Here is a 17,508-nt window from a genome sequence, read left to right on the forward strand (position 1 = left end):
GGGAGTGCCTCAGGGCAGGGGGGGAGCTGCCACAGGTGGGGTGCCTCAGAGCGGAGGGGGGGCTTCCGTCAAGGGGCACATCAGGGCAGGAGTGGGCAGGGAGCCACTGCAGGGCTCGGAGACGAGGAAGGGCGCAAGGTAGAAGTTTCGCCTAGGGCACGAAACATCCTTCACCGGCCCTGCCTCATTCCCATGGGTCCAGATGATGAAGATGTCATCAGAGTACTATAAGTAGAGGAGGGGACTTGGGGACGAGAGCTGAGGAAGTGTTGTTCTAAGTCAGCCATAAAAATGTTGGCAAACTGTGGGGCGATGCGGGTACCCATCACAGTGCCATTGACTTGAAGGTATAAATTGTCCGTAAATCTGAAATGGTTGTGGGTGAGGACTAAATCACAAAGCTCAGCCACCAGGTGTGCTGTGACATCATCAGGGATTCTGTTTCTAATGGCTTGTAGTCCATCCTCCTGTGGATTGTTGGTGTAGAGAGCTTCTACATCTGTAGTGACCAGGATGGTGTTTTCTGGAAGATCACCAATGGGTTGTAGTTTCCTCAGGAAGTCAGTGGTGTCTCAAAGATAGCTAGGAGTGCCAGTAGCATAGGACCTGAGGAGAGAGTCCAAATAGCCAGAAAATCCTGCTGTAAGAGTGCCAATACCTGAGATGATGGAATGACCAGGATTCCCAGGTTTATGGATCTTGGGAAGCAGATAGAGGGTGTGTCTGTGTAGATTTGTTCCTGTGCTTCTTCAGGGAGTTTCTTGAACAGATGGTGTAGTTTCCTTTGGTACGCCTCAGTGGGATCAGAGGATAGTGGCCTATAGAATGTGATTTGGAGAGTTGCCTGGCAGCCTCCCGTTCGTAATCCGACCTCTTCATGATGACTACAGCACCTCCTTTGTCAGCCTTCTTCGTTATAATGTATTCTCACCTTCTCATCAACTGTTGGGAGTGGATCACATCTGCCCTGATTGAATTGACCTTATTAGCACGTGGTGCTCCGCATAGTTATGTAACACACCTATCTCTGCATGTGTATATATACCTACCCATTGAAGTTTCCACTTCATGCATCTGATGAAGTGGGCTCCAGCCCATGACAGCTTATGCACAAATAAATTTGTTAGTCTTCAAGGTGCCACAGGACTCCTCATTGTTTCCATTAATATGTGTTCATTCCAGCCCAGACACTCTGAGTGGCTCTGCATCTCATATCTCTGGCCTGTTCAGCTTAGTCCCAGTTAGAGAAGCAATTCTTTCCCCTAAAGCAGTAGCGATGCCCAGGGGAATGGTGGAGAGTCCTACTGATAGTTCATAAAAATATTTCACTAAAGTTCCCCATCTGTCACACCTTCATGGAGAAAATACAGGGTACTAAGGTTCTCTTTAACATAGAGTAGAAAGGCATAACAAGAACCAATGGCTGGAAGTTAAAACTGGACAAATTCTAATTAGAAATAAGGCACAGAATTGTAACCGTGAGGGTGATTAATCACTGGAACAAACTACCCAGAGAAGTGGTGAATTGTCCATCTCTTGCTGTCTTCAGATCAAGGCTTGGTGACTTTCTGGAAGATGCTTTAGTCAAACACAAATTTGGGCTGAGCACAGGGGAAATGGGTGAGAGTGTTTGGCCCATGGCACAGATCAGACTAGATGATCTAATGGCCCCTCTGATCTTAGTCGATGAATATTGGGAAGTGGGCTAATGTAAACGTAACTGATCCATGGATCAGGGCTACGAAAGTCCGACAACTGTGGCACTGTCACTGCATCCCACTCACTCACTATCTGGTTTGTTATTTCTCCTGTTCCCCAGACCAAGCTATGATGACGGGGAAGATTCCCTTGTTCTCCCCCGGCTCCTCTGTGAGCTCTGCTCTGCCTGGCTACGTCACTCTCTGCCTCATTCTACAGGTTCACAGGCTGGTGTCAGGTAGGAGCCTCGCTGGGTTTGCTGCTGTTGGTATTGCTGGTCATTAGCATCTATCTCACATTGCTGCCATCTCTTACAAACCACATCTGCTCAACCTGTCAACAACTAGTACCATGGAGAAAGCACAGGGCACAGCTGGGTTGCCAGTAACCATGGTTACTATCTATACAACATCATGTGAGGCCTTGAGGCTACATCCATCCTACTGTTCTGGCTGATTTCTGGCAGCTTCAAAAACACAGAACACAGTGAACACCACTACAGGGCTCGCAAACTATTTAAAAAGTCACTTCCAGTTGCTAGACACTGCACTGCCAGACCGTTTACATCACAAATCAAACTCTTCATCCACGAAGAAGTCCTGAATCCTAGACTCTCCAGTTTAGAAGTAACTACCCACAACTCATTCATGCTGCACTAGACACATCTCAGAGCTAGACCTCATCTCACAGTGAGGATGTTTGCTGGGTTTTTCATCCCGTGCCTTCCGTGAACCCCTTAAAGCAGTGGTCCCCAACCTTTTTCATCTGGCAAGGACAAGCAGCGTCATCCAGAAGGATTTCGGTGGATGCTCATCCACTGGCCAGTATGCGGGTGCATTGGGGACCCCCTGCCTTAAAGTGACCCCCTCCATCCCCAGGGCTGCCTTCACAGCTACTCGAGCATTTCAGTTCCCTCCTATTGTGGTTTCCATCCTGCTAATTTGACTGGCTCTATCTGAATGCTGTGTCTCTGCACCGAGACACCCCCTCCACTACCCACCCCCTCCTGTGCAGTTCTACAGTGACTGGCTCTCTGTTTTCTTCACGTTTTTATCTACTTCCTTCTCTCCTCCATTATCTTGCCTCTGACTTTACCTTTGACACCATCGCCTGTGTAGTGATGTTCTGTTTTCATCTCTTTACACCTTATCAGCCTTTACATCACCACCCCTCCTGCAGATGAGGAGGCCCCTGTGCTGGAGCAGCAGGAAAAGGCCTTGGTGTATCAGAGACCCCGGCCCCCAGCACCATTATCTCCAGGGCGCCCATGAGATGTATTGAGCCCTATGCAGAGATAATAGGGACAGTGTCTAACACTCACAGGTGAACTCTGTGTGGCAGATGTTGCAGCCACATGTGACATTTTGGGGACTGTTGAATTCACTTTATGAATGTTCTGTGTATTTTTGTGTCCCTTTTATCATGTTATATGTACCTTTGTGGACAGGGGATTGTAATCTATGCCATGAGGGAGAGTTTCCCCACCTTCCAGCCTCACACATTCTGTTTCTATCTCACACGCATTCTCTCAGACTCCCCCCATCACACACTCCGTCTCTGTGGGTACATCTACACTGCACGATTATTTCGAAGTAGTTTAAACCGATGTTACAAAACCGATGTTATAAAATCGGTTTTGCGCGTCCACAGTGCGATCAAAAAATCGATTGCTTATGTCCATGGTCAATGGATCAAGGCTACCTTCATTTCAGAGCATGCACTGTGGGTAGTGTTTCCTCAGCTTTCCATATTCCCACTTCCCGCTTTGAGAGCACGCAGTACCTGATGAGTGATAAACATTGCCCCGGGGGTGTGCATGCGGTACAGCTCACCCCTCCTTTGAAGGCAGCAAACCCTCTTGGTGCCTTATGTTCTCGGAGTGCATTGGCAAACGCCATTTGCACAGCATCATGCCCTGACGCACAAATGGTATTCTGACGTTGTTCAACACTCGGTCTCTCGTGGCTGGACTATACTGAACAATGACTGTCAAAGGCAGGAGGAGAGAGAGGCAGCTATTGCTGAGCGGCAGGACGCGGCATGACGATGAATGAGGCAGAATTCTCCATAACCGCTGGCCCCAGCGTTTTGGAAGCTACTTCTAATTAACGGCATCTACTACCCATTGACCCGTTTGGGACGGGAGAAAAAGCACAGGAACTGGGGGACCGCATTATTTTACCGGTGTGCGACGATTCGCAGTCGGCTGCGAACTTTCGCATGCGTCTAAGAGCACTTTCTTAAACTTTGTGACATGCCTTCACCCTGCCTTTGAAAGCCATTAAATACCACATGAGAGCAATCCTCACAGAAGAGAAGCGAAGTGGCAATAGCCCTCTGGAAGCTGTGCAACGCCAGACAGTTACCGGTCAGTCGGAAAATCAATTTGGAGGTGTTTGCAATCTACTAGTGGGGGCTTGCGTGATGCAAGCAGCCAAAGCATCGGTGTAGCTGCTGCTACGAAAGGTTGTGCTTGGGAACGTCGCAGTGAATAGTCGAGGCTTTGCGAATGGTTTTCCGAACTGCTGGTGGGGCCATAGATGGAACCAATCCATCTTGGCCCCAGAAACCAGGGCACCCAGTACGTGAACGCAAGGGGTACTTTGTCATTGGTGTGCACAGCACTTTGGTGGCCACACGGACGTTTCACCCACATCACGTGGGATGGCCAGAAGGGTTCATGACGCTCGCATCTTCAGGAGCATGTCTGTTTAAAACGGCGTGCAGCAAGGGAATTACTTCCCAGCCAGAAAATAACCGTGGAATGTTCAAATGCCTATAGTTATTCCTGGGGGACCCAGCTACCCCTTGATGCCATGGCTCATGAAGCCATACAACTGGCAGCCGGACGTGGATCGGATTCTGTTACTTTACAGCTGAGCCAAGTGCCGGATGGTGCGGTAGAATGTATTTGGCCGTTAGGTCGCGGCGATCATTACTGTACTCGTCAGACCATCAGCACACCAATGTCCGCTTGCTATTTGGCTGACTTGCTAGTAGGCTGCGCCACAATCTTTGTGGAGACTGGGGAGGCATTTATGGCTGGGTGGGGGCTGAGGCAATCACCTGGCCGACCTGAGTATCGAGCGGCCAAGGACCAGGGCGATTAAGAAGAGCACACCTGGGCGCGCTCGCATCAAGAACAGCTGAAAACGAGTTTCAGCCACGGCCCAGGGTACGATGTGACTCTAGTTTGCTTCCCGTGATGAACCTCTGCACTGATGACTTATTCAGTAGTTAAGCAACCCACCTCCCCCTTTATTACAGCGTTGGCGAGGGAATAAATTCTGATGATCGTTTAAAAATCGTTTATTATTCATTAAAGAGTAATTATGCATCTGTAAAATCATGGATTTTCCTTACTAGAATTTCCTGTAACAACCCACCCTCCCCCTTTTCGATGTATTTTGATATTACAAAGAACTAGAAACAAAGGCAGAGAATTAGGAATGGTTCCCTGACTGCTGTGCTTGAAGTGGGGGAAGGAAGCTACTAAGCACATTGTAGCGTCAAGTTACAGCCTTTTCCTTGAACTCTGCAGGGGTGTGGAGGAGTAGGCGGAGTGCATAAGGCCTTGCCCCATGCTTCTTACACGTCTGAGGGATGAGGGAGTATGGGGCGTGGCTTGCAGGGAGGTTATCAGGGCTGCAGTGGCCTCTGTACTGTGCATGCTCTCCTGAAGCCTCCACCATGCGTTGGTAGGATTTCAGTTTGAGAACGCAGCGATCCAGCCGTTGCTTGCATCTCTAACGCTGGTCTTTCCTGCCTAAGCCCTCTCAGATCGTTCACTCGCATCTTTCCTTACTTTGCTACCAACATCCTTCCAATCTTGCTGTTTATCCCTCTCATTGCGTGTTACTTCAATAATTGTCTCGTGAACTTTATCTCGTGTCTTTTCTTCCTCGCCTAGGTCACAGCACGCCCTCGTGATAGCTCGAGACTTCAGAGATGTGAGTTGCATGGGCTAGCAACCAGAGGTGATAAGTAGTGGCAAGCATACCTTTTACAAGAGCAATGACGTACTCTTTCACATTAGACACTATCCCCCTTACAGAGCACATGTGATCGCTATACAACGTCGCCATTTTTGTTCGTTTTGTTAAAATATTCAGTGTCTGTGTGATGGCTGTGGCAACCCAGACGCAGGTACGGCCAACCTCTACATCCACGCAACGATGTATGAGGCTTCTTAATTTTGACTTCTCCGCGTTCGTTACACAAGTGATCTTATGATTGCCTTGCTCCTATAAGAGGAACCTGGCAACAGCCAACCCCCCTTCTTTCACATCCACCAACACCGATGGCTCCTGTCGTATACGATCGCTGCTAGTATACCCTACATCACCCCCCGCAAGCGCGTTGCTGTGTAGCAGGGGAAGAATCCTGCCTTGGCCAGACGCTGAAAAACTCTCGCTGCCCTCCTCCCATCCTCCCCGCTCTGCCAGTAGCAAAAAAATCGCCATGTCTGCCCCCTATCTTACGATTCCTGATGTTCTCAAAAGTAAAATGGATGATACTCCTCTCCTCGAAATAGCACTGCAGGATGGCGATCAGTTTTGTTTATCATCGCCTTCAGATGGCAACTGCCTTCAATGCCTTGCCCAGTCCAATGTTTCGCAAAATGCATGGCGTTGAAAAGTTACGCATACTTATGGGGGACGAGAAGCTGTCTTGGCCAGAAATGTTCATCATTATCGCATAGGGTTTTGCAGCCTCCACGATCGCTTCATGGAGATAATTTGGAGGATTGTCGCTCCTCCCCAACATGTTAACAAATTTTCTGTAACAGTAAGGGCTGCGACTGGCAGCAAAAGCCCTGGTGTCAAATGCGATCTAAAAAACCGTCTTGTTTTAATCCGTGTTTTTGGTCACCAGAATAAGGGACACTTTTTACGCGAGTCGCTTCCATGGCTTCACTGTCTGGCTTCTCGTTGTGGCGCAGGACTTATTTTGGGTCTCAAAAAGTCCTGGCTGTTGGTGTACGATGCTGTGTGCTATCACCACGCTCATCTTCATCCTTCAAATTCGTCTCCATCTTCCCCTTCAGCTACAATCCTTCAGAACACTTGATATTTCATCCAAAGTCATGAATCCACGGAACAGGGTGGGGCACTCGGTAGCGCTGAACCACAATTGCATGTTTCAGCATAGAGCGGCACGTTTTCGGCTCAGCCTAGACCTCGTTTGCTTCTCATGGCCTTTCTGGACCCTGTTAAGCTTCTTCACTTTCACTCGCACTGAAGGGAGTCTTGCTGTGCCCTCTCGAGCCATAGACTTTTGAATTCTTTCAAAACTTTTTCATTCGTCTTTTGGAACCAGTGCTGGAGGTACTGGTCTCACCCAGATACATTAGATCAGAACCTCCTGTGTGGTCCAAGTGGCGCTCTTCTTTCATTATTCACGAGACTGCATCTGTGACGAGTGCAATGAGCTCTGTGTGGTCACCTGTGTGTGTGCTGACCCACGTGGACAATCAGGAACTGGAATTACAAAGTTCGCGGGTATTCAGGCCTTTCTTTTACGCTGGCCAGATGCAATGACAGTATATGTTCCGATGCTACATGGTGCCCCTACAATGGTTTTGAACCAAATTGGGAGTGCTCACTTGGGGCAGTCCAAATCGTCCCTTCTGGTTTTCTAAAATTGGTATGTCCTGCCTGGACTGTAATCAGCCGACGACTGCCTGCCTCCAAGTGCCCCCTTCCCGCGCGTTGATGTCATGAATAGTCTATGTTTCTTTCTTGTATTCCTCACGACTGCATGACAGAGAATGGGGTGGGCCCTGCCACAGTAGCTGCAGGGTTGCGGAGAGAGATAACAATGGTGCGTTCTGCCCAGGGACACCCCTGTTTAATACAGCCACAGATAGCTGTGCTCTTTTATACACTTGACTTCTTCCTTCAGAGTAGCTGTGTTAGTCTGGATCATGTAAAAGCCAGAGAGAATCCTGGCTGTTTTAGATACACATCTGTTTAGTTTATAAGTGCCACAGGATTTCTTGTGCTTTGACTACTTCTGTTAGTCGAACTGACTCTATTTTTGAACCGATAAGGGAGGGATGACTCATAGCCAGTGAGTCAATCCTAGTTTGTTTTCTTGCGTTGCACCCCCAGAAGATTTTATCTCTCTCTTTTTAGCCAGGGGCACTCATGATAGCAGCGGACAGTTTCAGAGAAGGAGATAACCGTCATGTCATTGCCAGTTTTCTCTGGCAGTAGACGGTACAGAACGACTGGTAACCATCTCTGCTATCATTGCAAAAGCAATTGAATGCTGGTGTGTAGCGCTCGAGTGTCGCCTCTGTCTCCACGGCATCTAGTACACAAATGGTGACGGGAAAAACAAAAAGCCGACGGTCTCTAGTGCTGCCGTGCTATTGTTTCTGCAAGGGCAATCCAGGAGAAAAATGTGCGAAAGGACTGTCTGCTGATGTTTTCCCGGAGCAAGGAATGACTGACGACATTTACCCCAGAACCCCCCGTGACCATTAACATTAGCATCAGGGGCCGGGGGATCATGGAGGACGGAACGGGGGTGCTGAGGACTCCCGCTATCCCACAGTCCTCAGCAGTCTCGTAAAACTATTTGCATTCTTGGCTTAGCGCCCAGTGTCTGTAGCTTACAACACGGTGTCTTTTATGGTTCACGGAACAGCTATTCAGTTTCCTTCCCCTACCCCAGCACGAGAAATGAAAGTTAAATAAAGCAATCCTTTGAGTACTTACAATGTCACCCTCTTTGTACTGAATGCTACTGATAGAGGCGAATCTGCAGCACTGAAGAGCATTAGAGCTTTGCACAGTGGCAGTATCATAACCAATGAAGTGAATCTGAGGTGTGATTATTGCTACTTGAAAATCTGCTCCTCTCCCCCTTCCTGGTGGTAGATGGTACAGTACTACTGTAGACAGCAGAAAACTGTTACCATCTCCCTCTTTTTGTTACACTCACCAGTAAATGGGACAGAACGGATAATAACCCTGTGTAAATTTTTGAAAGGAAAATGGGGATTAACTCACTTGGGACTGAGTCAATCCTGCCCTTTACGGTTAATAAAAATAGAGTCAGTCCAGACAAGAATAGGATACAGTGTATTAAAATCAGTGTAGCACAGCGCAGCTGCTCCGTGTCAGTATTCACAGAGGGAGCCGCTGCAAGTAACGCAACCGTTGCTTCCCACCTACCTGGGCTACCACACAGCAGTGCCCCCCCACCCATTGTTGGCATGATGTTATGAAGAATGCATGAATAAGAATCACAGAGTAGTTACTGAGATCAAATGAGGGGGAGGGAGCCACCATGGGCTATGACAGTCCATGCAGTTCAGAATCTTTTCTTTACGCAAGAGAGGAAGGGGTCTGATGAAGCTCAGCCCCCAGGTGATAAGATGAAGACAGTTACCAGGCGTTCTGTACCATCCACTGTCAGAAAAAGGGAGTCATTCCCATTTTCACCCCGGAGCCCCGGCCACACTCAGCCAGGAGCACTCACTGGGCAGCCGTCTACCCCTGGGGAGGGGCAGAGGAGCGGATACTGCTCTTCACCGCAGCAGCATCGCGTCTGCCAGCAGCATTCAGTACACAGAGGGTGACATTTACAGTACTCAAGGAATTATTTATTTCACTTTTTTTTACCGTGCTGGAGGGGGGGAAAAAACTGACGAGCTGTTCCGTGAACCACGCAAGACACCGTGTATTACGCTGCAGACATTGGGCGCGCAGCCAAAAATGCAAATAGTTTTCAGAGACCGCTGTGGAGACTGGTAGCTGTAGTCCTCATTACCCCTCCCTCCCTCCCTCCATGACCATCCGTTTGAGTGTCTGGCTTCCCGTTACTGTTGTCACGCACCGCTGTGTATCCTGTAGTTTATTTTTCAAAGGCTTTGGCATTTCCTGTTCTTTAACGGAGCTCTGATAAAAGAGATTTGTCTCACCATACAGCGATGACATCTGCTATCTCCCGTAAGGTTCAATGCAGGAGATACTTTTGCATTTGAACTGCATCGCCACCCGTGGTGATCAGAGCTGGACACGTGAAAGCAGGAAATGTCACTGTAAAGCTCTCGGGGATTTCCCTGTTTACCGGCACTCCGCATCCGAGTTCGGATTGCGGACCAGAGCGGTCAGTGGTGCCAATAGTATAATAGCAGTTGTAACAGTAATCCAGTTGTATCAGAGACAGGTGCTCCATCCAGTCATTCATCGGGGTTGTCCCTCTGCAAGAAGCGCACCTTTGCTTTTCCTCCTCCCTTCAAGCCTTCCTTGGGGCTCCATGTCCAGTTGCCCCTCCCCCATTTGGTGTCATGATAAGTATTATAGGAATTACCAGATAGAAACAGAGACGTTAGTGAGAGAAAATGATTGTCGGTGGGGGGGGGGGAGGCACTTGGGGCAGCCTCCCGGGGCTATGACATCCAGACAGAATAGACCTATTTTTATACAACATAAGGATAATTGACTCATTGCAAGCAAGTCAAATCCCTCAATGTGATTGCAAAAATTTTCAGCCCCAAGTTCAATGTTAAGCTTGTTATTAGCCATTCTGTCCTATCTACTGCTAGCAGTAGTAACGTTGCCCTCCAATGTTTGAACATTTAGGCGGTTCCCTTGGATGGTAGCAGTCTGCAGAACCATCTACCACCAGAGAGGATGAGAGTATGGAGGAATTGCATGGATACTGCTCTTCAGTGCTTGTAGCGTCCCATCTTACCAGCAGCATTCAGTTACATACATAGTGACATAGAAAAGTAGTCAAGGATATTGATATTTCTTACCCCTTTTTTTCACGTTGTGGGGGGGGAAGAAACTGAGGAGCGTTCCTCTGTAACCACGCCAGGACACTGTGTTGGACCCTACAGACACTTGGAGCTCTGCTAATAATGCATAATAATTTCAGAGACTTGGTGTGGACTGTGGCTTATAGCTGGAGTCTCAGTACCCCCCTCCTCCCTTCTATGAGCGTCATTTGAGGCTCTGGCTTCCCGTTTACGCTTGTCACGCAGCGCTTAGTTGTATCTGCAGTTTTTTATTCAAACGTCTTTGGCATTTTCGGTGTTCTGTACGGAGCTGGATACAACAGTATTTGTCTCCCCATTTACCAAGCGATAAAACCTAGTATTCTCCGTACGGTCCTATGCTGGGAGCTCTTTTGATTTGCAGACTGCATCGCCAGCCGTGCTGTCAGGATGCTCCACGCTGAACAATCAGGAAATTGTTAATTTCAAAAGTTCGTCGTGGCTTTTTCCTGTTTACCTGCCCGCTGCATCCGAGTTCAGATTCTGTCCAGAGCGGTCACTTGCTATGCACTCTGGTTGATGCACCGCCCGGAGGCCAAATAACGTCGATTTCCGTCCACACGAACCCTAATCCGAGTTATCACTATCGAATTTAGCGCTACTCCTCTCGTTTGGGAGGAGTTCCGAAATCGATTTAAGGAGGTGGTTAACTCGATATTAATGACAACGTCGTGTGAATGGATACAGCGTTAAATCGGTATATCGGCCATTAAACCGATTTAAAGTCGCAGTGTAGACCTGGCCTCTCTCTCACACACTCTGTCTCACACTCCCTCCCCCACACATCCTATCTCTCAGACTCCCCAACACACACAAATTCTCCCCTCAAAGCACACTTGTACTACTGTTGTTGTTGTTAATTCTTGATACTTACTGTTGAAATGCACAATGCACATATATTCCCTGTAATTTTATTCTTTCAAAGTTCCTTAAGGATAACAGTGCTGTGTTTTTTAAATGAGTCTGTGCATTTCATAATCTTATTTCTCTCTTATGCTTAAATTTAAGTCTTTGAGTAGTGAGTTCTAAAATGCACAAACTGTCCTGGCTGGCGTAATTCTCATTAGTACTTTTATTACCATATTGTGCTTTGCCGTTCATTATTTAAAGTGGTACAATCAAATAATTGTGTTCTTCTAAAACATAAATTTAGCTTGTACTCACCTTAGCAATGCCAGTTTAACAACAACAACAAAAGTTAAACACATAACTTTAGATATTGTGCAGAAGGTCACTTATTTGCAAATAGCATTTTTAGTTATATCTGTAAAATAACTTAAAATTCATATGAAAATATATGTGGTTCCAAGTCTGATACTAATAGTAATGATGGAGTCAAATGTTAGTGAGTCAAGTACATGATTGTGATAGGTAAACATGAATGCAAAAGTAATTAGAAAACTAAATTCTCATTGGTAATAAAAGAGAAAAAACCTTTTTCTAAATTAAGTAAATACTTTTTTAGTGGAGTGAAGAACAATTGACTAGACTAGAGTAGATAATGGCAGTAAAAGAGATTGTGTCTGTTAGCGAAAGCAAGCAGATGTTATTTATTTTTATTTATCTCTACTAAAGATAGAGTACAAAGTATCAAACTTGTGTTTCTTATATCTATATTAAAGCTCTAGACCTGTTAGCTCAAGGTTTGGGATTGGGAATATTTTGCTCTGTTATCTCCTGATTGTTCTAAATTTACACACACATTTTAAAAGTGGCTTTAATTGGAGTTTGTCTATATTTTTTCTTTCTTTTTATACGTAACCTTTCTGCCAGGTGGAGTCGGGAGCAACCAGGGCCAGGTTCAATATCTGTGGGTTCCTCTTCAACAACCTAGAACTGGTTCCAGTCCCCACTCAGTAACCTGGGCAAATTACACACCACCCCTGGGTGCCTCTGAGAAACACCACTTCCCCCTCACAAGCACAGAATCTGAGTGTAGAAAAGAAACAATGAAAGGAGGCGGGGAAGTCAGTCAACATTAATTAGGGAAAATGCCACAAGCAGGATTCATAATAATAAAACTGTGAGCAGGACACCCACCCCAGAGTGTGTAGGGCAGTGTCTTCTGCTTCATGTTCTTGAGTTCTACAACCAAAAGTTCCTTTTTGAGTCCCTCTCTGCTCTCTCACCCCACCCCACTCCCCTCACAGTGGGTGTACATGGTCAGTGAGGAATCAGGGTCAGAGGTGTATCTGTGCGGGTTCACCTCCCACCCAGAGAAGAAGGCACCTGGCTTGATCTACCATCTGACCACTTGCTCTAGCTAGTTTACCTCACCAGCCCCCATTCCTCTTGCCAATCACCTTCTACCACCTGTGTCTGCTGTGACATTAGCAGGCCAGTTTCTTGAGGTTTTATCCAGCTCTTAGGGCTTGACTACACTCACACTTTACAGCGCTGCAACTTTTGCGCTCAGGGGTGTGAAAAAACACCCCCCTGAGCGCTGCAAGATGCAGCCCTGTAAAGTGTTAGTGTAATCAGGGCTCCCAACGCTGCACACTACACCTGTAAAGGATGTGGTTTATGTACAGCACTGGGAGAGCTCTCTCCCAGTGCTACCGCTCTGACCACACTCACACTTCAAAGCACTGCTGTAGTAGCACTCTGAAATTCTAAGTGTAGCCATACCCTTGTAATTATCAGCTCTAAGTCTGGGTAGAGATACTGTCCTACCAGAATTGATTATAATTATCAGCTCTTTTAAACATTAAATAACAAAAGGCTTCTAGTAGAGCCTATTTAGCCTTACCTTCAAACAACAGGGAAGAATAAGTTAAACCAGACCAGGGACCCTTAAAAAGCATCATACCTTCTAGCTAAAACACTCATCCCCCTTTCTGCTCTGTTTTCCCAGGAGGGGCTGGCATTCCAGCCCCTGGCTTAGTGAGGTCCTTTCAGGTCAGGGTTACCCCTTATTTGGGACAAGTTAAGAACAGTTCTTTTCCCTTCTACTTGGATGATAAAGACAACAGCATTGATAACAGCATTTCACTACCCCTGCATTCAGCACTAAAGTGATTTGTAAACCAACACCAGCCACAGTTGATCACTCGGAGCTACACAGCTCCTTTCTGCTAGATATTTACTCAGTGTAGGTGTGTTCATGTAAATACAGTTTGCTCCTGAAGTCTCTCCCCCTCTCAGCTGTCAGGGGAGAGCTCATTCAGACCCTGCTTAGCTCTACGAAATAGATAAAGTGCTCCTGTCAGCTAATTACTAAGTTATATATCTAAAAAAAAAAAAACCTGACATTTTCAGGGACCTAAGTAGTCCCTGGAATCACAGTTAAACTTGCCCCCACTTCCCAAAATCAGAAATGGCACCCGGTGAGCCAGGAGTGGCCCAAGGGGCTGCAGGCTCTGGCAAGATGCAGCCCCTGTGTGATAGTGTAAAGCCTGCTTTGAGCTGTAGGCTGAATGCTAGGCACCATGAGTCACAGCAGCAGTCAGGGTAGCATTGCACCATATATCACGCCACCCTTACTTCTGTGCTGCTGTTGGCAAGACTGTTGTCTTCAGAGCTGGGCACCCAACTGGTAGCCACAACTACCAGGACACCTAGCCAGTGCCGGAGCTGAGCTCTAGCACCTCTTTCAATATAAATTAGGCAGTGGGGCAAGGAGGTGATAGAGAAGTGGGAAGACTGTGGGTGCTAAGAGATAGGAGGAGACACCAAAGACTTTGAACCCTACCAGTGAGTCCCATATGCCAGATGAGAATCCTTTGGCACAAGTGTAACATGTGTTCAGACCTTTGATTGATTTATGGTAACTTTTCTCTGTCAGGCTTTTCTCCTTAAATGTCCTCTGCTTTGGAAGAGCTCTTGGGTTATTGGTAGCCGCTGGCACAAGCTGTTCATAGCCCTGAGAGAGAAAGCAAAGCACAGATGCTGGTCTTTGATCAGACCTGCTGGGAAAACCACAGTGAACTGAGGGGCCTGAAACCCCAGTGTGGAGGGAGAGTGCTGAGGGTCCCTGTTCAGAGAGAGGTGACGGCTGGAGGCTTGAGACCTAAGGAGACATTCCTTGAGCAGACCACAGAGGGGTCAGAGGTGCAGTTACCCCAGGCCTGTGACTCTCTGAACTCACAGACTTGCCGAGGGCACTGCTTGAGGACATGGTGTTCACTTCTAACCCAGGGTGCTCTCTTACTGTGAGTCTCACTGCTGAGTTAATGCCACCCCCAGCCACTCGCTTATTTAATTTCCATTTTCCTTTGTACATTTCACAGCACAATTCACAGTAACTGGACTTAACCATCCAGTCATTGCCGCCTTAGGTGGGGAGGCCGTTCTGTCCTGCCACCTCTCCCCCAGGATGAGCGCTGAGAACATGGAGGTGAGATGGTTCCGATCCAAGTACTCTGAAGTCGTGCACCTGTACCATGATGGGCGGGATCAGTATGGAGAGCAGATGCCGGAATATGGAGGGAGAACTGAGCTCTTGAAAGATGACATCACCAATGGGAGAGTTTCCCTGAGAATACGCAATATCCGACCCTCCGATGATGGGCAGTACAAGTGTTATTTTGAGTCCAGTGTCTTTTACGAAGAAGCTTTATTGGAACTGCAGGTGGCAGGTCAGTAATTTCTTCTGATACTTTGACGTCTTCAACAGGATAATAAGTGGAGTCTGAGGGGTCATTGTGAGATGACAGTTGACTTTTCCTATTATAGTGGGTCAGTAGCTCTGCTCTGGTTAAGGTTTGTTCTAGTTCACTGTTTAACAGCTGCTTTTTTCCTAAAGGCTCCAAAATTCACACTCATACTCAGATTGTCTTGAACATTTCTGTGGCTCCTTGGAATCAGTCTGGGGTACAGTTAGTGGCCTAAATTTGAGGTCATTAGAGCAATGGTTCTCAACCAGGGCTACATGTATCCCTGGGGGTACGCACAGATCTCCCAGGGGGTACATGAACTCATCTAGATATTTGCCTAGTTTTACAACAGGCTACATAAAAGGCACCAGTAAAGTCAGTCTCAAACTAAAATTTCATACAGACAATGACTTGTTTATATTGCGCTATATGCTATACACTGAAATGTAAGTTCAATATTTTATATACCACTTGATTTATTTTATAATTATGTGGTAAAAATGAGAAGTCAGCAATTTTTCAGTAACAGTGGCTGTGACACTTGTATTTTTATGTCTGATTTTGTAAGCAGGTAGTTTTTAAGGGAGGTGAAACTTTGGGGATATACAAGACAAATCAGACACCTGAAAGGTTAAGAGCCGCTGCACTTCTGCTGACACAGCCTACAGAACTCAGCAGTCCAGTGAGACACATACGTGGTCCCTCTCGTCATATCACAGTGACCTGCTCTAACTAAGCCCTCCCACAGTCACTACAGCGACTCCGAACACGGGGAAGGCAGTGGGAGTGCAGACAGATAGATGCTGGCATCCAAATCTGAGAAACACAACACCAGCAATGGCACCTTCCTCATGCCTGTGTATTATGGCATCACCCTCACTGAACCGCTCCCTGCACCTATTGCCAGCCCCAGGAGGCAGAGTTAAGGTTGCAGGGTTGGGGCTTTGTGTGCTGTTACTTTGTATCTCTTGGGTTTTAGGAATGTAAGTTTAGCTGCTCCCTGCATTTGGAAAGGCACCAGGCCCTGCTGGAAAACTGTAATTCTGCACTGGGAAGTACTTTGTGGGAATTAATATGTAACTATAGAGCCCTCATGGCCAAGATGGAGTCTGCTCTGCAGAGTGGCTCTGACCAAGCACAGGTGTACACTGGAGCACAGTGGGGTAACTCCCTTCCACCCCAGGGTTACCTGTTCTGACCACCCTGTGTAAATGCACACATCCCAGAATAGATCAGTGAGTATAAGAAAGGGAAATATTTGTTTACAGAGGGATGAAGGTAGAAAAACAACAGGAGGAACATATGGGAGCACTAGTAAAACAAGTTACAATCAATCCAAGGACTCATAGGCCCAAGTACAGTGTCACAAGGCAGACACCAAGCTCTGTGTCTACACTCTGAGTTCAAGAGTCCTGGGTTGAGTTCTCGTGCAGCAGTGAGTCTGAGATGCTCCTGGTCATCTTTGACACCAATTAATTTTCCATAGCAAACCCCTCCAGTGCCCTCTTCTGTTGCTCTTGGCAAAGCCTCACAGCGTTAACAACCTCCTCACTTAGCTACCTAACAGCTTCCCACCTTAATCCCAATGCAAAGTCACAAGCCCCCGTACTAATAGCCCCATACAGCTCTGGGTGACAGCAAAACTGGGTCTGGCTTTGGTTTGTCCTTCTCGGATTATTCCTCCCTGGCACAGTGCTCCTCCTGTCTCCCATCCTGGGGTGTCCACAGCCAGCCACTTTGTCCATCCTGGGTTTCGAGCAGGTTCTCAGCTGCTTCACCAGGCGAGGGCCCATTCACTGTATGCCTCTTGTCAGGAGGTACAGACCAGGGGCGCCTCTAGGCACCAGCAAAGCAAGCATGTGCTTGGGGCAGCCCATTTGCAGGGGCGGCAGGGATCCAGCATGGGAGCTGAGAACCAACAGGGGGCTCTGGGAGCTGTAGTTCCTTGGTTAGCTCCCTGCCTATAGAGCCAGCCCTGGAGCAGGGAAAGAACTACATTTCCCAGCATTCCCTTGGCCACAACCAACAGGAGGGAGTGGGGAAGCTGAGACCTCATGCTGCAGCCTGTTGTGAATGGAGAGCTGCACTGTGACTGAAGGGTAGGGATACCATATGTTAACATTCAAAAAATAGGACACTCCACGGGGAAGGAGGGTAGCCCCAACCTGCCACCATCCACTCCCTCCAACTGCACCCCACATAAATCCCAACCCCTCCAACCCCCCCTGCTCCCTGTCCCCTGATCACCCCCTCCTGGGACCCCTGCCCCTAACTGCCCCCCAGGAACCCACCCCCTATCTAACCCCTGCTGGTCCTTGTCCCCTGATTGCCCCCTCTTGGGACCCCTGCCTCTAACTGTCCCTTGGGACCCCACCTCCTATCTAAGCCTCTCTTCTCCTTATCCCCAACTGCCCCCTCCTG

At 47.6% G+C, this 17,508-nt stretch overlaps 2 protein-coding genes and 1 pseudogene across 2 annotated transcripts in view; 2 read left to right on the top strand and 1 right to left on the bottom strand.

The window, feature by feature from the left end:
• LOC116824950 (uncharacterized) overlaps nucleotides 1-17,508 on the bottom strand; it is a 954,865-nt gene that overhangs the window by 198,155 nt on the left and 739,202 nt on the right. The gene's annotated exons all lie outside the window — the stretch shown is intronic.
• The window catches only part of LOC116819438 (butyrophilin subfamily 1 member A1-like), a 60,530-nt gene continuing 44,811 nt past the window's right edge, over nucleotides 1,790-17,508 (top strand). Inside the window, exons 1-2 of the mRNA XM_032771138.2 lie at nucleotides 1,790-1,936; nucleotides 14,722-15,069. Coding sequence (XP_032627029.2) covers nucleotides 1,828-1,936; nucleotides 14,722-15,069 — 457 coding nt within the window. The 5' untranslated portion in view covers nucleotides 1,790-1,827. The remainder of the gene's footprint in view (nucleotides 1,937-14,721; nucleotides 15,070-17,508) is intronic.
• Nucleotides 8,489-8,705, top strand: LOC142047716 (U4 spliceosomal RNA; annotated as a pseudogene).

This window comes from Chelonoidis abingdonii, chromosome 13 (assembly GCF_003597395.2).
Source record: "Chelonoidis abingdonii isolate Lonesome George chromosome 13, CheloAbing_2.0, whole genome shotgun sequence".
Lineage (NCBI taxonomy): Eukaryota > Metazoa > Chordata > Testudines > Testudinidae > Chelonoidis > Chelonoidis abingdonii.